Source organism: Culicoides brevitarsis, chromosome 1 (genome assembly GCF_036172545.1).
Source record: "Culicoides brevitarsis isolate CSIRO-B50_1 chromosome 1, AGI_CSIRO_Cbre_v1, whole genome shotgun sequence".
Classification (NCBI taxonomy): Eukaryota; Metazoa; Arthropoda; class Insecta; order Diptera; family Ceratopogonidae; genus Culicoides; species Culicoides brevitarsis.
The window spans coordinates 31,801,718-31,826,853 of record NC_087085.1 but is presented as its reverse complement, the minus strand read 5'-3'; the positions used below and the strand labels follow the sequence as shown (position 1 = coordinate 31,826,853).

General features: G+C 24.0%; 1 protein-coding gene across 1 annotated transcript; it reads left to right on the top strand.

Annotated features, from left to right (window-relative positions):
* The first annotated feature begins 12,410 nt into the window (after nt 1–12,410).
* Nucleotides 12,411–23,374, top strand: LOC134837645 (uncharacterized). Its single transcript, XM_063853027.1, has 6 exons — nt 12,411–12,428; nt 15,908–16,103; nt 16,266–16,402; nt 21,293–21,689; nt 21,756–21,841; nt 23,048–23,374. Exons 1-6 carry the CDS (start codon nt 12,411–12,413, stop codon nt 23,372–23,374), a joined length of 1,161 nt encoding a protein of 386 aa, XP_063709097.1.
* The last annotated feature ends 1,762 nt before the right edge of the window (nt 23,375–25,136 follow it).

Sequence of the window (25,136 nt, the reverse complement as noted above, 5' to 3'; positions counted from 1 at the left end):
AGATCCAATAAAAAAAGAGAATAAATTTTTGTATAAAAGTTTGGCCTAAAAAAAATTTGTTTGATTGTCATTTGAGAGAAATTTATGCTCTTCATCAGTAGAATAAATATTTTTTTTTCCAGTTTTATCTCTAAAAATGCAAAAATTTCAAAAGAATGCAGAATTATCCTCATTGTCTAGACCTTTTTTTTAAACACAGGAAACAAAAACAACGACGCAGATGCAATTTTTTGTTTGCATATTTCTATCAATTAGCATACTTTATTCTGTTTTTCACTTTGTATCCCGTTGTGAAGTACAAATGAAGCTCAAATGAAATTCTTCGTGCGTGCATTGTGAGAATTTGGTGTCTTGCAGAGCAATAAAATGTTGGAGTAATGTACGAAATTGAATATAAGGAATTTTTTCATGATGAAAATATTTTTTTTAAATATTTTTTTTTCTTTTTTATGTCAAAAAGCATTTTTGTAATAAAATATTTATTCATACAAAAAAAAAATAAATTAATAAAAGAATTACAAAAAAAAAAAAATAAATAAATAAAATAAAAAAAATTGATATTTTTTTTGAATCTAAAGAGCCTATTTATTTTTAAAATTAAAAATTTATTAAAATAAAATTTGCTAATTTTGTTAATTTATTTTTTTAAAATAAATTTTCAAAAATAAAAAATATAAAAAAAACACGTTTTACATAATCGAATAAATAATTTATATTATTTTATTTTTATTCAATTTTTAATTTAATTTTTTTTTATTAATTTCTTGAACAAATCATTTAAAATGTAATTAAGAAATTATTTATATTAAAAAAAAATAAAACAATAAAATATTTAATTATTTTTAATTAATTTTCAATATTTTTGATTAATTTTTTAAATAATGTTTTTTTTATTATTTTTTTATAATTTTTTTTGCACAAATTATTTACAAATTTAAAAAAAAATAAATCTTAATTTTATAAAAATATAATTTAATTTTACATGTTTAATTTTTTTTCTTATGAATTTATCGCGAAATTTTTTATTTCAATAATTTAATTTTTTACAATTTCAAGTTGCCACATTGTCTAACGAACGCGTTTATATTTTTATGAAATGATTGTTTGTTGTCCGTGTTACACTTGCGTTGTAAAGAGAATCTGTAACGAGCACATAAAAAGCATCATCCTCTCTCTCTTTAGTAACTCACTCGACACAATGCAACTGCAAAAACGGTGCAGCAAAAGAAAGAGATTTAATTTAATTTTGTTATCGACGCTCAAACGGCATTTTTAATGACAATTTATTGAACGACATAATTTGCATTTATCAGTTGAGCTTTTACTTATTTGACGCAAAAAATCAGTTTTTGTACGGATTCGATTGAAAATTGAGGGAAAAAGGTTTTTTTTTATTAAAAATATTATTTGTCCCTTGAAACTCGGTACCTAGATCATGTTGTCACAAAAACCTTTTATTTTAATCTGTTCCCTGGATTTACGGTCCACACATTTCTGTTGAAAGTTTGATTTTTTTTACGGTTACAGACAATTATAATTACACACACGACAACAACGACTATTATTACTTCATCATCATCATCCATCCAATAATAGAACCATGACATTGACAACGATAATTTAATATTTTTCGGGTAAACACGGTAAATTTTTCACATTACCTGCCAATCAAAGTTATAAGTCCCTCGTATCACAGCGGAGCGTCGCACAATGAAAAACCGAGAAAAAGGATTGTAAGCTTCTGTGGATGACATGAATTGATATTTAAGAGGCCACTGACAGCATAATAACGTTTCATTTGGCTCGCGTGACACAACTAATAGACTTGGATGCGTCGTCGTCGTCGTCGTCGTTTTCGAGTAAATAAACACAACAAATAATATGTGTAACTATTAATACAAGTTTAATTGAAATATTTTGATGCTATTACGGCGAACGACAGACAGCACGACGCGTCATCATTGAGGAATAACGGTAATGTGCGCTCGTTGTTACAAATAATTGTGTGGTATGACGGCGAATTTTAACGTTGGGTAGTGAATGTATTTTGATGATTTTCAGTGGTCGAGACAAGCGGTACCATAAAGTTTTATTTAACTGACCTTGACTAATGTTTACCGTTCTTTTTTTATTGGATTTATAGCACTTTTGATAATATTTTTAGATAATTTAAATGGAAAATGAAGACAATAAGGTAGACAAAATAATCTAAATACGGTCAAATTTACGGTAAAAAAAATATTTTGTAATTTTTTTTAAATTTCTTAAACAAAATATTTAATATATTTTACTATTTTTTTTTATTTTCGATATTTAATATTTATTTAATTTAAACTTACAAAAATATTTAAAAAATATTTGAAAATATTTAAAAATCATTTTCTTTTCCTTCATGAAATTAATAAACAAATTTATAAAAATTGAAAAAAAAATATTGAAAATTAATTAAATTAATTTTAAAAATTTAATTTAAAAAAAAAATAAATAATTTTTTTAAAAATATAAAAAAATTTAAAAATAATAAAAAAAAATAAAATAATTATTAATCATTAAAAATATTATTTAAATTATTTTTAAAGTAAAAAAAAAAAAAAATATTTTTTTTTTTACATTTTTGGAAAATATTTTTTAAAATGTAATATTTTTTAAAATATTTTTTTTTTAAATTATTTTTAAATTTATTTTTGTATTTTTTAATATTAAAATTTTTATAATTATTTTTTTTTATTAATATTTTATTTTTCAGAATGTCACATATACTATATTTTTATTTTTTAAAAAAATATTTTAAACAAGTTTTACAGTTATTCAAATTTTTTAATTTTTTTTCATAATGTAACAAAATAATTTTGCAGAATTATTTGATATGAATTTTTAATTAATTTCAATGCATTACAATTAAAAAAAATTAATATTAAAATTTGTAAAATTTTCTACGAAATCGTAATATAAAACAATATTCATAAATTTTCCATCGATTTTGAAATATTTGATTTTCCACAATAATTCTACGAAATGCCTTAAAAGCACATCACTTCTTTACATTTTATGGATATTTGCTTCATTGCGGTTTGATTCAGTTCTAAGTTGTGGCTAACATAATAATTGTGAATGCCATAAAGGCGCATCCATCGACGTTTCACAGACCATCGTAGATGGAGAAAGAGAGATAAACCGCACTAACCACACTCAGTCAAACATTTATTTACACTTTAGCTCTTGTCAGTGCATTTTCAATTAACATTATTTGATTGGAAACGGCAAACATTAGAATTTGTGTGTCTGTTTGTTACATTGGTACTTGAACAAACATGATCAAGATTACAATTCGGAATAAATTTCCATGCCTTGAATTATGAAGTCGACATGCATCGTGGCATGCAACGCACCTTTTTAACGGAAAATATTATTTTTCATGTAAAAATGAATTTTTCGCTGAAAATCCTTCGAATTACGTAAATTTGTGCCGCTGTCAATATTAATAATGATGACGATGATAAAAAAAAATTGCGCACACGAAATTATTCTCTTGGGCAATAAATAACATCTATTATTTGTGCTTGCGTTATAACGACAATTTAATCCTCAATCTGTGCATTTTCAATCAAATAAACACATTTTCAACTGACATTTATTATAATGACAAATAATATCGGTTTATGGATCACATAAATTTATGTATTTCATGCGAGCGAGTTTGCATATGTGACGACGATGCACGGAATAAACAAGAAAATTATGCATTATTTTTCCTGAATGCATTTCTTCAGATCGAACGAACGAATGTGATATGAAACGTTATATTTGCAAAAGCAAACGTGCATTTAACGTGAATGAAAAAAGTAATCTATACACAATTTTTTTGCTTGCATTTCTCTTTAATGCGAATGCATTCATATTCATATGCTGGATTTAGTATTAAAATGTGTTACAAACCAAAATAAATAATAAAAAGTTGACGTAAAATAACTAAATTTAGGCGCATTTTGATAAAAATATTTAAATAAATCAATAAAAAAATAAATTTAATTCTTAATTTTTTTATATTTTTTTTTATTATTATTTTTTATTATTTTTTAATTTTAAATAGTTTTATTACAAGAATTTTTTAAGATTATTAAATCATTTTTATTTTTAATTTCTGTTAACTAAAATATTTTTTTTTAATATTTAAATAATAATAAAAAAATTTTAAAATATTATTTAATATCTAAAAATTTTTAATCTATACCTAATAATATTGATAAATTATAAAAACTTAATTAATTATTTTATATAAATATTATTATTTTTTTTTTATTATTTTTTAAAAATTAATTATTTTAATAATTTTATTTTAAAAATTTTTTAAATATGTATTTTTAAAAATTAACTTTTATAATATTTTTTCTTTATTTTTTTAAAATTTAATTAATTAATTAAATTATTTTTTTTTAGAAAGACGTCAAAACGAGAAAATTATAATTTTTTTCAACATTTAATGAAATGCGTTTCAAATAAAAATATTGAAGTGATACAATTTAACTTCGTGTCTTCATGCATAATATAGCTGGATTGATAAGGTATGCATGATCCAGTTTGTGAATAAGTACAACTTAATGCTTTTTTCGAAAATGAAAGTTAGTAGTGAAAAATATTGGTTAAAAATTTGTTTCCTGTTTGTTTAAAATTTGCTTAAAATGTGTTAAAATTGTTGTTTGTCTAGAAAATTTCCTTATAAAAATTTCAAAAGTGAAGCAAATAATTAAAATTTTTACAGACTTAAAATATTAAATTTTAAAAATGTTGAAAAAAAAATATTAATTTTAATTGCAAGTCTAGCTAAAATACCTTGTTCTTTGTTCATAATCAACCTTGTTTATTCAAAATTCGAGTAATTCGATGAAATGCCGTCTTACACGAGCAATAAGCTCCTGTAAAATTTTGCCTTACAATGGCAGAAAACATCTTATCTTGCAATTCATAACATTGTATAATAAAATAACTAGATCTTAATTAAATAAATACACCGATATTCTCTTGTGCACAGGCAAAATAATTGCATTCTTCTTGTATAATTTCACGAAATAATAGCATAATGAGTGGCTTAATCAACTGTAGACTGTTTCATACTTGACGGTAGTTTTGTCGACAAGACGAGAGCAAAAATTCCTGCGTCATTTGCAAAATTTTGTGTGCATGTGCGGTGTGTGTGTGCAAATATGAAAGGATTAAGTAACATATAATATTAGGCTTGAATGCGAAATAAATTTATTGCAGAGTAGGAATTTTCTTCTTCTGCAATTTATTTTAATACTTTTGTTTTTTTTTCTTTAAAAGTTGCATTTTATGATTCTATGAATTTTGGTATATTTTACGAAAAATAATTCTCACTGTGGATCGTAAAGTGCTGAATTTAATTGTTTTCCTCAAAATTTTCAATTCTTTGAGGAAGTTCAGGTTTCTTTTATTTTAATACAATTTTATATTAAAATGCATTAGCAAATTAAATTAAAATAAAATATGTAAATTAATAAATTAAAATAAAGAAAATATTTTTTTTTTTCAAAAAATTTTTAAAATTACATTTAAAAATTAAATTTAAAAATAATATTTAAAAAATTTTGAATTAGATAATTTTTTTGAATTATTAAATAATTACTGAATTAAAAAATAATTTTTTTAATTAAAAAAAAAATAATAAATTATTATTTATAATTATTTTAAAAAATATTAAATTTTTAAAAAATAAAAAACAATTAAAAATATTTATTAATCATTATTTAATTTAAATTGATAATAATTAATGAAATTTAATAATTATTTAAAATAATTTTAAAAATTATTTAATGAAATTGGAAGTTTCAATAGATTTTAATAAGCAAAAAATTATTTTTTTTAAGTAAAATAATTTTTATTAAAAAAATAATAATTTAATTTAAATTAATAAAATTTAATATTTTTTTTAAATAATTTAATTATGTAATTTTTGTAAAAAAAATTATTTTAATAAAAAAAAGTTGAATTTTTAAATAAAAATTGGAAGTTTTAATTTGCAAAAAAAAATAATTTATTACTCTTACATCATTTTTTTTTTGCTCAAAATTGTTTAAAAATTTAAAATTTGTTCAAAAATTTTTATTAAAAAAAAAATAAATAATATTTTAATAAAAAATTAATTAATTTCCAAGACACTTTTTCGTTGCCATGCCTCTACCAACATGCTGACAATGATAAATTTCCATCACAAGACACTTTTGTAACTTTAATTTCGGGATCTACCTTATCACATTCTTGCATATTTCATTCACATGCATGTTTGCAGAGCAACAAAGTAATTATATTTTTATTTATTTATGTTGCTTGCACTTTTTAATAATTATTAATTTATTTTATTACTTACGTAACGACGCAAAACTACAGCTCGATGAATTTGTGATCAAAGAAAACATGATCTAATTATGGAAAATATTTCAACTGCTTTTTTTTCTCATGCATCAAGATGTTTGATATTCCGCACACGCACACACGATGTAACTACCTGGAGGACATTTGTGCACTTTGTAGATTGAATGAAGCGCGGCACCGAGATGAAATTATATTGCGGAACAACGTGCATCGAGGCTAAATATGGAATTTGTGGAATTGGAAAATACTTCATAAAGTGCAATTTTTAGAGCAATTGGCGCAAAAGTATTCGATAATTGAGATGTGAGATAAAATCTGACGAATATTCCGAGAGGAATTTCATTTTAAAAACTTAATTACGCGAAAACCTTCAAATTTTTAAATATTTTTTTCGATGGGAATTTTTCGATGGCAACATGAAAAATTGCTGTTCATGTGAAAAAAAATTGTTACAAAAAACTTGTTTCGACAAAAGTCTCTTATCTATCGCGAGCACGGCAAATTTCCATATTTATCGATGAACGAAACCGTAATTGTGTAACAGGAAGTGATAATATTCATTAAACGTAAAATTTATGAAATCATATTGACGACGCGACTTTGGTGGTGTTACTTGACAAATTGCTCGTGCAGGAGGAACAAGTTTTTTCGTAAAATGCATTAAAGTGAATTAATTTCTTCTTTTTTTATGCAAATTGTAACACGTCTCATTTTTTACGTTGATCCGGTTTAAAGTGTCTCATATTTCTGGTTCATGAACTGAAATTCGTTAAAATTTTTTTTTTATAAATTTCCATTGACAAAATTTTATATTTAATGGTCATCTCATGTAATTTTTTGCCATTGTTTAATTTTTTTTTTCCTGATAAGAGAAAAGAGGTTTGAATTAATGATATTTTTTTTCATTCTATATGAAGAGATCAAAGAATGACGCGTTAATTTTTTTCCCGCTTTTTTTATCACGTGACTTTTTTCACACAATGACTTGCTTTTTTAATGTTTCAGATAAAAGCTGATACTTTATTGTTATTACAGCATAAATACGAGTAGCGACCAACCGCCAAATAATGGAAAAAATACATTAATGCAAAAAAGAGCGGGAAAATGTATAATATACCACAAAAAAAGCGCGAAACAAAAAGTCCTTTGTAATCTTTTGAAAATCGCTGATCGTATTTCATGAGCTTATCAATCAGTTTGTGAATGCAGCTATTTATGTATGAGCATACCGGAACAATGCAGAAAAAAATGTTTTGTCAAGTAAAGTGGCGGGAAAAGTTTTCAACGTTGCATGCATCATTTGGTTAATCGATTTTTTTTCTACTGGAAAGGAAAGAAAGGAAAAGTAATGAAATGAAAAAAGGTAATTAAACCTTTGTAACGACTAGTTTACGATTTGTTAAATGTAAAAAGTTGTTAGATTAGTCACGAAAGAGCTTTTTAGATGCATTTTTATTTCAATGAAAATTTGTTAGAATTGGCAACCCTGATTCGTTTCTAAATAAGGGGAGATGGGGCCAAATCATAACTCAAACTTCAAATGCGTGGCGCATACAGAAAAATGAAAAGTTCTCGGGATTTTTTTCATGGATGTGTTAGAGAATTTAGTTAACTTTAATTTGGCGCTTAGAAAACTCAATTATGACCATTATTAAGAAAGTTATGATCGTTTTAGTAAAAAAAGTCATATTTATGAATGTGCCCCAACCGTGGGGTGCATTCATAAGTCCCTATGACACAATCGTAAATAACTGTTATTCATAGGGAAGTCAGTTTTTTTGAAATTTATTATTGATCTACGATTCTCAGCAGACTTTTTCGTGATATTTTTTTCTTCACATCATTTTCCATTAGCTCATTTTATAGCAAAGACGTATCAGTCATACGTTTATGAGTGAAAAATGGATTTTAGCCCTTTTTTTGGCATCTAAGTCTACTTTTCGCAAAATTTTTTAATTGAAAATAGTATTTCTCAAAAAAACTAATAAAATCATACAAAAAAAATTTTGGATTTATGAACATCGCTATACTGTGATATGTGTGTTATGAAGTAGCCCCAAAACGGAAATTGATACAAAGCTCTGTGTATCTCAAGATGCTTGAATATTTTTCAAAAATTTTTTTGGTGAATTTCTGAAAGACACTTTGTACTAACTATCTAAAATGACATTTTAAATTTATTCATACTTTATATTGAAGTTTTAACTAGTTTTATCACTTCATAAAAATTTACTTTGAGGTCCGAAAAACAATTTTTCTCGATTTTCTCCGAAATGACAGAATATATCAAAAAAGTGTCTTCTGTGTATTTAAAGTACGTGAAAAACTGCACCTTTTGTAGAACAACATTTTTTGATTCGCCCTTTGTAAATAGGCGAAAAAGCAATTTATGAAGTAGCCCCAGTTATGATTTGGCCCCACTTCCCCCTAGGTCAAATTCTTTAAATGTTTAATATTTAATTCATATAATTATAGTTTCTTGAAGTCTTTTATTCAATTTTTATATAATTTATTAATTAAATTAAAAATTTTGACTTAATTGGCAACCCTGATAACCTTAAAATTGTTCTATTAATTTTTTTGAGGAATAAACTTCAATAAAAAAATTTTTTTTTGAATTCTTAATCTAAAAACGGTTTTTTACTAAAAAAATATTTTTGGTGAGAGTCTTAAAATGTTTTATTTGTAATAAATAATTTGAAATTGGCAACTCTGTTGATCTCAATTTTTTTCCTTATTTTTTAGTAACGGTTTTTAAGTTTTCACTTTTTTCATAATATTTTGCAAAAAAATGTTTAAAAAATTTAAATGTTAAAAAATGTTTAAATACATTTGAAAATTTTTAATTGATTGGCAACCCTGTTCATCCCAATTTTTTTAATGTTATTTATGTAATAAATGATTAATTCCTTAATTTTGATCTCTAAAAGTATTAAAAAATATATATATATAAAATAAATTAATTAAATTAAATTAATTAATTTTCAAAAAAAAAAAAATAAAATAAAATTGGCAACCCTGTTACAGACTGACAATTTTTAAGTAAAAAAATCGTTTTTTTAGATGCGATAAAAACTAATGTAACAGCACAAAAGGTAACAGCGCGTTGTAAGAAAATTAGCAACTTTCATTGCAATAATCTGCACTATGCCAACATATATAGCTCGAAAAGTGCATCGAAAAAACAGGTCAAGATTGTATTTTATTACGTTTAAAATAATTTTCTTCATTGTTTTCGTTAAATTTTCTCTTGCTGTGCGCTTCATCAGCCCAAGTTAGTTCGTTCATTTGCAGTCAATAAATTTAAATTAAGTGCTCATTATATTGCTTTAGCATTGAATTCCATTTGTTTTGTTTTTGTTCAAGTTCTTCTGTTCTGCCGCGTTAGTTGGATAACATCAGCTTTTATGAGGTAATAATGATGTGCAAAACGTGGGCAAAGTTTTGTGTAGCGCCACACTGCACGAAACGCTCTGCGGTGTAATTATTATGGAAATTCCAGGATGATTAGAGGAAGCATGTGAGCACGTGACTTTATAATTAGTCGTTAAATGCATGTCGCAGAAATGCAGTTGCTAAGCGATCAAATCGAAAAGATACTAATTATTATTGATCTCTAATTAAAGATATAGAATTGACATTTGAACAATGACTTCGAAAATTTTGTCACTTTAATTAATTAATTGAGGAGAAATTATAATCCTCGGCCGCCAATTGTTTGTGTATCGAATCAAGCGGGAGATTATCGAGTTAATTTTAATGAAATATCGGAGCGTTACATAAAAGACCACAGAAACTTGTCGTTACCACATCATAATAATTGCTTTGATTAGTTGGTTGACACGTTATGAACCGCATCGCATGTGCGTAAGATGATATGTGGTTATCATTATCTCTCCTGAACATAAGCAAGTTTGCGGATAAAAACAACAATTTCATTCGTAAAATTACTATGGGTGGCATGGCATTATTTTGCACTATAAATCAATTGGATTGAGTAGAATAGAGTTATTACATTATTAAGGTGATTGCAATTAAGGATAATAAAAAAGTGTAATTTTTGTTCATTATAATTTCAGGTTTTATGTGACTCATAGTTATATCACAAAAAATATTTTCTTTTCAATAATTTCGTGGGAAGATTTTTTTTTGAGAATTTTTAATTTTTTTTTTTTAATATTTTAAAATTATTTTATTATTTTATATTTTTTTGTTAAATTAATTTTTTTAATAATTTATTTTTTCAATCATTTTATGGAATATTTTACGAATTTTTATAAAATTTTATTATTTTTTTAATTTTTTCTTATATTTTTTTTTTTTTTGTTATTTTGAGTTTTTGTGAAATATATATTTTTTAAAATTTTAATTAAATTGTTTTAACAGTCAAAAAATAAATAAAATAAAATTGGCGCGAAAATAAAGCATTTTTGGCGCCAAAATTAAAATCAAGTAAGCGCCCTCTACAGATCATTATACAAGAAAATTAAATTAAAATTAAGCTAAAATTAAATAAAAATTTAAATGAAAATTAAATAAAAATTAAATTAAAAAATAAAATTAAAATTCAATTAAAATTAAAATTATAATTAAATTAAAATTAAATTAAAATTAAATTAAAATTAAATTAAAATTAAATTAAAATTAAATTAAAATTAAATTAAAATTAAATTAAAATTAAATTAAAATTAAATTAAAATTAAATTAAAATTAAAATAAAATTAAATTAAAATTAAATTAAAATTTAATTAAAATTAAATTAAAAAAATTAAATTAAAATTAAAAAAATTAAAATTAAATTAAAGTTAAATTAAAATTAAATTAAAATTAAATTAAAATTAAAATAAAATTAAATTAAAATTAAATTAAAATTAAATTAAAATTAAATTAAAATTAAATTAAAATTAATATTTAATTTTGTTTTGTTAGTATAATTATTTTTTTAAAAAAAATTAAGAACCTCATCTTCATTAATTCCAAAAACTAAAAATCTTTGCTAAACCCTTGTACAAAATTCTTTTCAAATAAAATGAATATCACATTTCTAGTAAAATTCTGGTTAAAATTTGTTATTCAAAGCTCTATTCTCACAATTTCACCTTACACATATCGTCAATATAATCAAATATCTATCAAAAACGAAGAACCTATCATCACAAATGCTTACAAATTTCAATTTGTCGACAAGTAACGTTGTTATTGTAACATGACCTAAACACAAAACAACAATTCATGACATTGCTCTACCTCTGTGTCGTAACCACCTTCCACAAAATTTAACTAGTTCATAACTAAAATAAAAGACTCTCCAGTGGAAATCTCTTCAATTACCAACTTAATTGTAAATTACTCAACTATCTCTTTAATTTGTGAGTGCGTAGTAACTCTCTTCGTCGCATTTGTACGAAAAATCGAGCATCAGGTGTAAGTTAAGTGCACCGTATACGCTCAATTAAAACCGAATCTCCCTTGCGGCGGCAATGTACAAGATTAGCAACTTATGTTGATGATAATATGTTTCTCTCTCTCGTCTTGTTGCAAGAAATTGCGTTATGTTTTACAATAATTTATAATTATACAGTTCGCTCTTCTTGACTATTTTTTTTCGTGTAGATGAGTTTCGTTGGAAAATCTCACTCTCATGCACTCACTGACCAAATCAGCTATTTTGAGTGTTTCGCGGATTGAAGTTGAGTAAGTTGCGGTAACGCCTCTATGTTTCCGCAGATAATTCAAAACAAAATAAAAAAAAATTGTGTACATCGCCTTAGCAGCTTGTGATAGCGCAAAAAAACCTATAAAACAGATGATTTTGAAATTTCTAGTTCAGTCAGTGGAAAAGCGTTCGAAGATTGGGAGTGTAAACAAAAAAATCGCATTTCAACGGAAAAAGTGATAAACAACTGTGAGAAAAAAAATTTATTATTAAAATTCTTCGAATTTTTTTTTATAAAAAAATAAAAATAAACAAAATTCTGAAATAAAAAACAAATCGGATTAAACAAAAAGAGGAATAAAGCAAGATGATTCTCAAAATAGCGGTATGTAGATTTTTCTCCTTAGACCATTGTCAACAATGCAAACAAACGAAACGAAAAAAAGTGTTAAATTTCGTGCCAATTTTTCATGGAAGGTGACTGATTTTGAAATAAAATACAAGAAAAGGGAAGAGAAAAATTATTTTAGATTTACAAAAAAAAATGTTTTTTTCTTGTGTGAGATCAAAAATGTCAGATTATCGGAGAAGAACATTGTGTGAAATTTTGCATGCAAAAATAAAAAGATAATCGGTTGTTCGGTTTTGTGTAAAGGATTATGTCAGAGTCTGTTAAAAATGTTCTTTATGGAGTGACAAGGGAACATGGTTTGAGTTTTATCAAGTTCATGTTAAAGAAAAAAAAATTAAATTTATTTTAAAGCTTAAAATTTTTAATTTTGTTTAAAACGAATAATTTTTATTTGAATTAATGTTTTATTAAATTTTTTAAAAATTTTATTTAAATATTTAAATTTAAATTTAATTTAATTTCAATATTTTTTATAATTTTTTAATAAATAAATCTCAGTCAAAAAAAATATTATTTTATACATTTTATCTGTATTTTTTTTAAATTTTAATATAAATATTTTTTTAAATATAAAATAATTTAATTCAAATTAATTAAAAAATAACTAATCAGTCTAATGAAAATTTATTATTTAAAATTTTAATGAAAATATTTTTTTTAATAAATTACATTGAAAAAATATTAAAATAAAATGAAAATTGTAAAAATTAGCTTAAAAATAATTTTATTTTTTAAATTTTAATTTTTAATTAATTTATTATAAAATTTTTCGAGATTGAAAAATAAATCTCAAAATCTTATTAAAATAAAAATTTAAGATGTTCACAAAAAAATTTTCCATTAATATATAATTAAATTTTTGAATTAAACCAACTTCCAAATAAAATTCTGCATGTGATGTTATCAAGCTTTTCCACAAAAACACTGCTCAAAAATGGATTAAGGATGCAAAACTTTTCTAAACTCTTATACAAAATTTCCCAAATAATCGCTCTTCTATGTGAAAAGTTTGCATTTTATGCACGACAACGACAAATACCACTCACAGCATTATCTTATCCGTGAGAAAGAACGACGAACATTGCATGCGATTAGCATGCTTCCGAAAAAATCTTGCAAAACGTAAATTCCATTGACAATGGCATTAAATTTGCAAGCAAAACATGCAAATTTTTCGGCATATCAATGTTGTTGGTATTTTATCCAAAATAAGAAATTTTGTAGCAAGAACAGCTATTTAATGAACATCAAGATTTTTTTCCGGTTTAAAGTAAATTTTCTAACTTCAAATATAAAAAAAACATTTGAATTGCAAAATTCTTGGATTTAAATTCAATTATTCGAGGAAAAATTAAAATTAATTAATTTTCAGGTGTGTGCGCTTGAAAATAAAACTTTTTACACCTGTTCAATGTTCATTCAAAGTTGATGTTGTTGTTTATTGTCAATGCCACAACATTGGAAAAGTTTGCGATTTGCGTGTGAAAACTCCATGAAAATCGTTAAAATGTGCCAAGAAACATGGAATAATTTTACATTTTTTATAATTTTTTTTAAGTAATTTTCATGAAAATCGTCTTTGCTCGGTGCACGACTCAATGCGTTAATACTAATTAACTGAAAAATGATAAAAACTGATTGTTATGGAAATTAAAAGTGTGAGTATCACACCATAAAACAGAATATTGTTATGCGATGTCGCACGCAAATGAGCTGAGGTACTTTTCTGGAGGACATCAAAAGGTTTTTTTAGTGCCTTATTTATTATTTAAACACGACTGACTACAACCGTTCTGTGTTCTCATTATAATTTTCTTGCACGCACGAGACAGATTCCGAGATACCTCAGTCAAAACGGCAATTTGACGTTGACAACGTTTGGCATCTCAAAGCATATTAGGGCAGGTTAGTTCAAATGTCGCTTTAAAAAAATGAAAAAAAAAGTTAACATCGCTTTTAGATTTTTTTTTCGAAAAAAAAAAAATTATTTAATTGAAAAAAATGAGAATGAGGAGTAAGAAAGTGAAAAAAAAATTATTGAATAATCTAAAATTTTAATAAAAAATTGGAAAAAATTAAATCAATATTTTAAATTTAATTTTTTAATTTAATTAATTATTTAATTTAATAATTTTTTTAATTAAATTTTAAAATTTTATTGAAATTTTTAAAAAAAAATATTTTTTTACTTCTGACACTGTTAATTTACAAACAAAAGATTTAAAAATATATCCAAAAATTTTAAAAAAATTATGCCAAAACCTAATAAGAAAGTGAAAAAAAAGCCGGTATTGAAAAATCTAGAGGAATTTTCCTCAACTGATAATTAAATCAATTTTTTAAATTTAATTTTTTTTAATTAATTTTTTAATTTAAATGAATTGTTTTCAAAAATTTGATTTTTTAAAGTTTGTTTATTTTATTGTTTTAATACTCCTCAACTGACAGTTTTTTTTAAATTTTATCAAAATTTTAATAATAATATTTGAAATATTCTTAATATTTCTAAATATTTTAATATTTTATTTTATTTTTTTAATAATCTTTTAAATTTTTTTCAATAATTTAAATTATTATTTTTTTATTAATTTCTCATTTTTATACTCCTTATTATATTTTTTTTTTATTTATTTATTTATTTATTTTTTTTATTTTTTTTAAATTTTATCATTTTCATACTTCTTAATGTTCTTTTAATTTTTAAATAATTTTTTTTTAAATTCTTTTTATAAAATTTTCACTAATTTTTCGATTTTTTTAATGAATTTCATCATTTTCGTACTCCTCATTTAGGAATTATTTAAAAAAAGACAGACCAACAGATCATAACTAATTTTTTCAAAATTTCTACGAAATGCAAAGAAAAGCAGAAACACCGACAAACGTTTTGCGCGTCTAGGACAAGAAGAAGAATTGCTAAAAACTCTGTCTCAAAGGACACATTAATGAATTATTCAGCTAATTACGTTGTTGTGCGAGATTAATTGACCTTGTTTTTTCCGTGCTCCTCCTTTAATTCGCAGCAACGATAAAAAAGGAAAAAAAATCTGTGAAGACAAGCTAACTAGAAGAAGGTATTTATGTCATAAAATCCAAGCAAATAAAAAAAGTACAATGAGCTGAATAAATATTGTTTACTGTGTGCGTATGAGTTTTTGTGTGCAAAAAAAAAAGTTTCTTTCTTCTTCTTGTTAAGAGAAGCATTTCACTTGAGCTCATAAGAAGGTGTAGAAAAATTAATATCGTATGCCGTTTTTACTTTTTTTTTGCCTTTTGTGTGCCTAAATAATTGCCTTGCCGCTTTTTTGTTGTTGTTTCGTCGCGCGCGTTTGTTTGCATCATCAACTTTTATATAAACAACAAGGAAATCTTTGTTTCACATAAATAAAAAAGAATTTTTTTTTCTCCCATTTTTTTTGCGTCACTCAACAACTATCTCGTCCGCAAAACAGAATAAATTACATTTTTTCACATTGTTACTCGTACTTGCCGCTGCTGCACACACAAATGCTGCCGAGGATTACGCCAGTAAGCAAAAGATAAAAGAAAGTGATATTATCAAAGCGTCGGTACCTGTGTCATCGGATAACAAGTTCCAGCATCAAAACAAAAGAGGAGTATCCGATATATCAGAGGACATTGTATTAGGTACGGTATGCCGATTAGAAGCTCACTTTTTTGTTTGTTCCGAAGCAATTCGAGGCAAAATGTGTTGCGATAAGTCACATTTAAGCGTCGAATGCGAACAAAAAGTCCGAAAAGTTATCTCGTTTTTGGACAGATATTGATTTCTTTGTATTTTTCATGCAGGATCAGCACATCCTGGATCATCCTCGTATTTGTCACCGAATACATTGAGTGGATTTTCGCCAATTGCTGCGCCTTATAGTAGCTTGCCGTATCATCATAGTAGCGGGCATCAGCTTGGACCCATCTATGCTGCACCGGTAAGAAAAAAAAAATTTTTTTTTGTTAGTTTTTTTTGTCGCTTGAAGATTTTTCTATAAGGTTGGAGCAAATGATAAAAATGTTTCATTTTTTGATTTTTTTAAAATTTTTCTTAAAATTTAATATTAAAAAAATAAATTTAAAAATATTTATAAAAATATTAAAATTTAAAAAAAAATAATTTAAATATTTTGGTTTTTCTTTAATTTCTAAAAAATAAATTTTTAAATTTAATTTGAATCAAAATTGTAAAATTATTTTAATTTATTTATTTTAAATTTATTTTATTTATTTAAATTATTTTAACTTTAAAATTTTTTTAAAGATCAAATATATTTTTTATTTAATTTTTTTTTTAATTTTTCAATCAACACAATTTAAAATTAAAAAATTAAAATTAAATAAATTAGAAATTTAAAATTAAAAAATATTAAAAAAAAAATTGAATAAAATTTTAAATAATATTAAATAACAATAACTTAAAAAAAATAATATATTATTGAGCTAACTTTTAATAAATAAAATATTATTTTTTATATTATAAATTAAATTTTTAATATTTATTTAATTTTTTAAAAATATTTTAATAATTTTAATTTTTTAAAAATTAAAATATTCTTTAATTTTAAATTTTTTTTTAATTTTTTTTAAAATTAATTAATTTTAAATAAAAAAACAATTAAAAAATTATTTTTTTAAACCAAGCATCAAAAATTTATCAAAAAATCTAAAATGAAACATTTTTATTCATTGCAACAACCTCTAATATTTTTCCTATGTACGACAACGAAAGCAAAAGTTGCACCACATTTTATACTCGTCATTAAAGAAAAAAACTTACATCATAATTTCCATGAGCGTCGACTTCAAGCTACACAGAAAAAAAAACGAAAACAAAAGTAAAATTTCACTATCACGATCAAAACGAAGTAAAACTTTATCCGGCCTAACAAACATGCAACTTGTATACAATATTTTTTTTTTAAAAAAGAAGAAAAAACTAGATGAAAGCAAATTTATGGACAATAAATAATTATAACGCGAACAACTTTATAATACCTGTATTTAAGTCTGCCACACAAAGTCTGATGCTTTTGATGTGATACGCGCCTCGTACGTGCTCCTACTACTCCAGTAATCTTGTTTTTGTTTCGCATTGCTCGTGAACGCGTCGAGAGTACCTTCACATGACGTACGCGTGCACATTATGCTAAAATATTCCAGTTATGATTATTTCATTGCAATAAATCTCTATACGCAGGTTAGTTATTCCGGTTAATTGTTTTTGTTTGGGTACAATGTTGAACGCGCCAAAAGAGATGCAAGTACTACTGGTCATTGCCGGTTTTCTGTTTACATGGTCGATTTAACGTATATAAGTTGAGATGTTATCGTGGAAAAAAAAAATAAAATTAAGAGAGATGACGTTGAAAAGTGGATGTATGACAGCAATTTTATTATATAAAGGAAGAAAAATCACTTTTTTTACGTAATATTTTTTTTTGCGCCGAAAGAAGTGGATGTTGTAAATAAAAGTTTATGCGTGAGTTGCACGCACTTCCATCTTAACTATTAATTAGGTTAATAGTTAAATTATGCAGTTTTTTCTTCTTCCTCCTCGATTGCACGAAGTATCGCGAGAGAAAGCTTAATGAGATTTCATATTAAAAGTGCATTGTTTTAATTTTTTTTTAAATTGTGAAAAAAATTTAAAAATTAAAATAAAATTTTTAAGTAAAAATTAAGGTAAAAAAAAAATTCAATTAATTAAAAAATATTAAAAACTTGATTTTTTTAAAGAAAAGATCATTAAAAAATTTTTAAAAAAATTCTAAAAATAATTTTTTTTTTAAAAAAAAAAATAAAAAATTACATGAAAAAAACTTAAAAATTTAAATCTTTAAAAAAATTAAATGTTTATTAAAAACGTTAATTAAAAAATATTTTTTTTTTTAAATTAAAAAATTTTTTAATTTTTAAAATTAATTTTTAATTACATTATTTTTTATTAATTAATTTATTTTTTTAAAATTTCTTTTAAAAAAAATTAAAATTTTAAAACATTTTTTTTTTTTTTTGAATCAACAAAAATTTTTAAATTTATTAAATTATTTTATTTCATGCCAAAAAATTACTGATATTCATCACATTTAAACTTTAAAAAATTTCCTGCAGAATAAAACGAGTTTAAAAAGATGCCAGACATACAAAAATTAATTCGTAATGGAAAAAAACTTGGCTTCGCAACTCCCTTTATAAAATAAATATTTTATGATCAACAGGCGACATGCGAAGAGGAAGTGCAACGAATGACCACATATGCAATGCACTACTTTTGCGCCAACGTATTTAATGAAAAAATGCCACAAGAGTCATAAAAGGCAGTTAATTACGCTGTCTACGTTCCTATCAAGATGAACGCGATGAAACATTGTTGATATATTTGTTGAAAATTTTTTTTTTACTTTTCGTGTCATTGACAGAGAGCAAAAAAAATGATATTTCAAGAATTTAAAAAAAAATTAAAATAAATCTCAAAAATTGTTGATGTTGCCAACAACAAGGAATTAAATTTATTGACACATTAATTTTTTTGGGAGTAACGGATACAACAATTTATTCAGCTTGATACAGTCAATTTATTCAACAAAAAGCAATTAATTTATCGATAAATTGATGCCTCATTTAACCCGATATTTTATTTTAAAAAAATCGGAAAAATGTCATTTTTTCACATTTTTATTTATATTCAGTCATAGTTCTTATATTTGATACCAAACCATGTCATTTAATTTTTTTTTACTTCTAGCACATTAAATTTTAAATATCCAATTTTCCTTAATTTGTTAAAAAAAAATGTAACATGACACGTTAATGGACATTTGATAACAAGTTGAAAAAAAAAAATTAAATTTTAATAAATTTCTTTGTATTATTAATGATGAAATATTTTTTTCTCTTGATTGGCTTTACATTGTAAATATTGGAAAATATATTTAAATTAAATAAATTATGTTGAGCATTGAACACGTAAATAAATAAATAAGTAATATCTTCACGTTCATGCTCAAGGTCATAAAAAAATAATAATTGTCATTCGCATCATATTGCATTTTTATACTGTGAAAACACCTTTTGTTGCAATTTGATTAAAAATCTTATTTAATTTACTTAATAAAAAAATCACGGTTGGATGAAAATATTCGTAACAGGCACAACAACAGAGAAATTCATTGTAACCACCTCATATAATTATGAAAAAACACGTTCATAATTAAAAATATATTTTAATGATGCACTGTGAAAAATTATTGTCTCTCCGAATTTTTTTTTAAATTTTATTTAATGTAGCAAGGGCAGAATTTTTAAGTTGTTTTTTTTTAAATAAATATTTGCAAATTTTATTTATTTATTTTATTTTATTTATTTAATTTTTTTAATTAATTAATTTAATTTATTTAATTTTAATTATATAATTTATTTTTATTCATTAATTTTAAATATATTTTTTTTAAATTTTTTATTGATTTAATTTTTTTAATTTTATTATTAATTTTTGTTTGCTGATTTTGAATTTTTTTGACAACAATTATTAATTTTTTTTTATTTCGAAGCTTAGTTTGATTTTTTTTTTATAATTTTAAATGATTTTATTAAAAGAATACAGTCAATGTATTTATATTTTTTTTATATTATTAATTTTTATTTTTAATAATTATTTTTTCTGAATTAATTTAGTTAATTCATTAAAATTTAATGAAATAAGTATTTAATTATTTATTATATTTCTTTATTTAATATTTTTATTTAATTAAATTAAATTAATTTTTATTTAATTAAATATAATAAATTAATTTCTCAGTTAATTTAATTTGTCTTGATAATTTTTCCACGCCTCGCGAGACGAAAAATTTTCACAATTCATCAAAAAAGCGGCATATCATGAATATTTACACAAAAACATGCGACAGAATCAGACGAATGATATGCACCATAAATTTTTCCGTAATGCAAATGCACAAAAAATCGGACGATAGAAAATAATTGAACTTAATGAAATGGACAAACACTGTTAATTATATGAGATTTTCTTCTGTACCTGAAACAACGTGACGTCGTTGTTGATTGTTTTTGTTGCTTCGGTAGACAAAAAAAAATTTCATGCGATGAAGCGAAAAAGTTTCTCTCGAGAAAAAAGGTGTCTCGGCATTAATTAATGGGCCATCACTTGCGTCGAGATAAACAACGTTTGTACTCTTTTCAGTAGATCTCTAAACTAGTACCATTAATAATATTCAAATTTGGTACACGTTTGTCTTTGTTTCGATCCCTTGCGGGACTTTCTTTGTAACTGACACGTATTTCAGTTTGACTTGGAACAAAAACCTTTCAAACGCCAAAATTTTCCTTTTGTCTTTTTGCGTCGTCTGATCGCATTTTGCTCATTAAAAGACCTCATTTTTTGCTGAATTTTCGGAAAGAAGCGAAAAAAAAAACTTTTCTGACGTGCGTTGCCATGCTGCGTCAATAAAATATAGCTGTCGGGATTCTCGGATGAGTACAAAGGTACTTTTTTTTGCGTTTCTCGTTTTGTGTGTGCTTTCATTTAATTCTGACTTGCTCAGTTCTTGGCATATAAATCACTCAGCCAAAACAAAGAGGAATTTTCATTTTAATGAGATATTTTATGTATGCAAGTATCAAAGTTGCTTCACGAACAGCATAACATGATGTAATGACATTTCGCCCCGACATTGTTTTAAATGTATAAAAATGTTTTTCTTTAATTCACATCGGGTGCAAAAGTCGGTCTCCTCTGTCTGCAGGCGATTTTAAATTTTTTTTCTCATTTTATCTCTCATTCTAACGAAAAATTCTTTTTTTTTCAGTTTTACGCGAAACCAATTGCTTCGTATCCCGCATTTAAAGCTCCTTTCACGGCAACCTATCCCGCCAACGGAATTTCGTACGGATCACTGCCAGCTTTCCCGAAACTCAGTTATGCGAATAGTTACAACGGATATCCAACAGCTTCTTATGCGACCGCTTCGCATCATCACAATGCCATTGCTTACCCATCGATTCAGTATCCAACGTACCAAAATGCCGCCCCAATCGCTCACGGCTCATATTATCCGCAACCGGCGCACAGTTCGGTGACACATCATGGCGTGTATGCCCAAGCACCTGCCTCGCCCGTCATCTATGGAAATGGAATTCACAAGTATGGACTTGCCGCTCCCGCCGTTTATGCTGCCTCCGATGTTTATCATCAACCGCAATTCGGTGAGTTTTGCTGCAAAAGAAATTATTTGAATAAATTTTAAACTTTTTTTGTGTTCGTTTGTGAAGCTTATGCAGCTGTTCAACCAGCCTATCATCAAGCATCAGTTCTCAAGCAACCAGTTTACGCTGGACCAACAGTGCCAACAGCAACCGTAAGTTTTGTGATTTCAATTAATTAAAAATATTTTTGCAGTTTGTTTGACTTTTGGTTTTGATGAGTTTGTGTGAAAAAGGGCAATGAATTATTTTTTTAGAGCATTTCGAAAAAATGCTTCATAACTTATTTAAAATCAGCTAAAATAAATACAGACAAAAAAAACAAAGAAAAGTAAAATAAATAAAAATATTTAAAATTTAAGAAATTATAAAAAATATTAAAAAAAATGTTAAAAATTTAATATTTAATATTTTTTAATAACTTTTTAAATTTATCTATAAATATTTTTTTGTAATGTCTTTATTTAAATAATTTTACATATTCAATTTTAATATATTTAGTTTGATTTTATTTAAAGAAAGAAAATTAATATTTATTTAAATGAGAATAAATAAAAAAATATATTTGAAAAAATTTGAGAAATCTCTTAAAATAATTGGAAAAAAATATTGTTCAATTTTCTTTATTTTTTTTTTGCATTTTATATAATTCAATAAAAGTAAATTCAATAAAATATACTAAAAAAATTAATTTAATTTAATTTAATTCAAAGAATGAATTCACAAAGAAAATTATTTTTTTATATATTAAAAAAATAAATTAAAAAAAAATAATATTGTTTTATTTTTAAGTTATTTTTGTTAATTTATAGTAATTTTCAATTAAAAAATATATTATTTGATTTAATTTTTAAAAATGCTTAATATTTAATTTTATTAAATTCGAAGAATTAAAATAAAAGAAATAAGAAAAAAAAAAAATAAATAAAAAAAAAATAAAATCAAGAAAATTATTTTTTTTTATTTTATTTTTAAATTTAAATAATTTGTTAAATTTTTTTTTTTGCAAATTTATTTAAGGCATTTTTTAAATAATTATAAAATGAATATAAAAATATTATTTAATTTAATTAAAAAAAATAAATAAATCAAAATTAAATCAAAATAATTTAGAAATATAAAAAATTGATTTGTTTGTTAAATTTTGCATTTAGGTCACTTTTGGTTACAAAGCATAAAAGTTTTTTAATCAAGTTACATTTTTTATTTGCATTTACCTTTTTCACAACATTCTCCTTTTTTTATTTAATTTAATCAACTGAACAAACATAATCTCTCCTAAAACACTCCAAGCCTCTCTATTCAAGAGAAAAGTGGTTTCTAAACTGACGTTAAATTCTGCCTTTTCTTTTTTTTTGCAGATCAAGCCAGTTACCCAACACTCTCAGGCTGGCGGTGCCGTTAGTTTTGCCTCCTTTTCACAACACACAGGCACAAAAGGACCCATTTACGGTGCTGTTGCCTCTGCTCCTGTAGCTGCTGTCGCACCGCAATATGCCGCTGTTTCGCACCAATATGCCCCTCAACAGTACATCGTGTCAGGCGGTTACAAAGTCGCTGCTGCATCACAACCTGCTCCTGTCTACGCTCAAATCCCCTACTCGAGTGGCGCTGTGCAATACGGCTCACACTTGGTCCCCGCCGAACCCGCTAAAGTTGCTTATCAACAGGTGACACACCATAAATAAATTATTCACCGTTGCAAAAAAAATAAAATATAAAGGATTAACATTGAATAGAGAGGTTGTACATTTTTTTTTTCTTTTTCCTTTTTATTACATTAGTATTAATAATAACAATAATGAACACGAGAGACGAGCATTAATCTGTGGTTTTTGCTCATTTTTTGTGCAAATACGAACAAAAGGGAAAAAAGCAAAATAAAATCTGCAATAAACTTGACAAATGTATAAAAATTATGTAAATGTGGTAAAATAAGCTAAAATATTTCATTGTTCTGAAAAAAAAAGAATGAGAAAATAAATTTTATAATTAAATTTTTGAGAATAACAAAAAAGGTCCTTTTGTGTAATTTTCCATGTGCGCAGCCAAAAAATATGAATAATTATGCAGATTGTTTTTAAACAATGGAGAAAACACGGTAAAATGCACCTTATTTTTTAATTAATTGTCCAGAATAATTGTATATTTTCTGTAATGACAGACAAGCTCTTTTGTTGAAAAAAAGCGAGAGGAGACAACAATAAACTACAATTACAAAAAAAGATTGGTTTTTCGAAGAATTCAGAAAAAAATGAACACAAAAGAGCTTTAATTACCTTAATTAATTATTTTTTTATTTAAAAAATTTGAAATTTAAATTAAATTAATTTATTTATTTTTTTTTATTTAAAATCTATTATTTATTTTTTTTAAATTAATTATCAATTATTATTAAATAAATAATTTTATTACTTTGCAGTAACTTAAATAAAATATGAATTTATTTTTTGTTATTTATTAATTTTAATTTAATTTAAAAATAAATTTAAATTAAAATATTTTTTTTAATTTTATTTATTTTTTAGAATTATTTTTTTAAAATAATTTTCTAAAATTCATTTGATTTTTAATTTAATAATTTCTTAAATTTCAATTTAATTAAAATTAATTTGATTTCAATTTCTTGAAATTAATTTTTATTAAAAATGGCTAAAATATTTATTTTTTAATTTCATTTAAAATATTTTTATAATTTTGGAAAAAAAAAAAATTTTCCCAAATGCAATGAACAAATTTAAAAATTTTCTTTAAATTTTTTTAAATATTTTTTTTATTGTCTGAAATTGTTTTTTTTTAGAAAAACTTAAATTTTTTCTTAATAATTTTGTTCAAATATTTTTTTAAGTATTTGATTTTTCAAAAAAAAAAAAAAAAAAAAAAAAATAAATAAATTAAAAAAAATTAATAAAAAAATAAATTAAAAAAATAAATGTTGATTTCTTACCTTAAATTGTTAATTTTTTCCCTTTACGACTCAATAATGAAAGTAATTTATCCCTTAAATGAATTAAATTCTGTTAAATCCTCCCCTTTTTTCGAAAAGGATGGAATTAAATATCCTTTCACTCCAACTTGACGTTGATCGTAGCACCGAAACACTAGATTAAGAATGTTGAAATGATTCAATTTATGTCATGATGACATTGACACCTACTTAGAAAATAATCCACTTGAGCAATTTTTCTCGTCTTTGTTTATATTGGTTTACTTTTTAAACATCATCAATAAAGTAAACAAAACAAAGAATCGCAACAACAATAAAACTGGGATAATGAAAAAATCTCAATCTCTTACACTTTTCTTTTGTGTTCTTTTCGTACACTTTCGTCCTCAAGTAGCAACTAGTCGTGTATCTCACCAAATAAATTGTGATGGTTTTTTTTCTCTCCTTTCTTTTACTACTTTTACTTCGCAATCTCGCCATAAATTGAAGTGATTTGGAACGTA

Bases quoted from the DNA above. Each gene is read 5' to 3' on its own strand.
- LOC134837645 (XM_063853027.1), top strand. The intron at 21,690-21,755 runs GTGAGTTTTGCT...TCGTTTGTGAAG, and splicing joins TTATCATCAACCGCAATTCG to CTTATGCAGCTGTTCAACCA. The intron at 21,842-23,047 runs GTAAGTTTTGTG...TTTTTTTTGCAG, and splicing joins CAACAGTGCCAACAGCAACC to ATCAAGCCAGTTACCCAACA.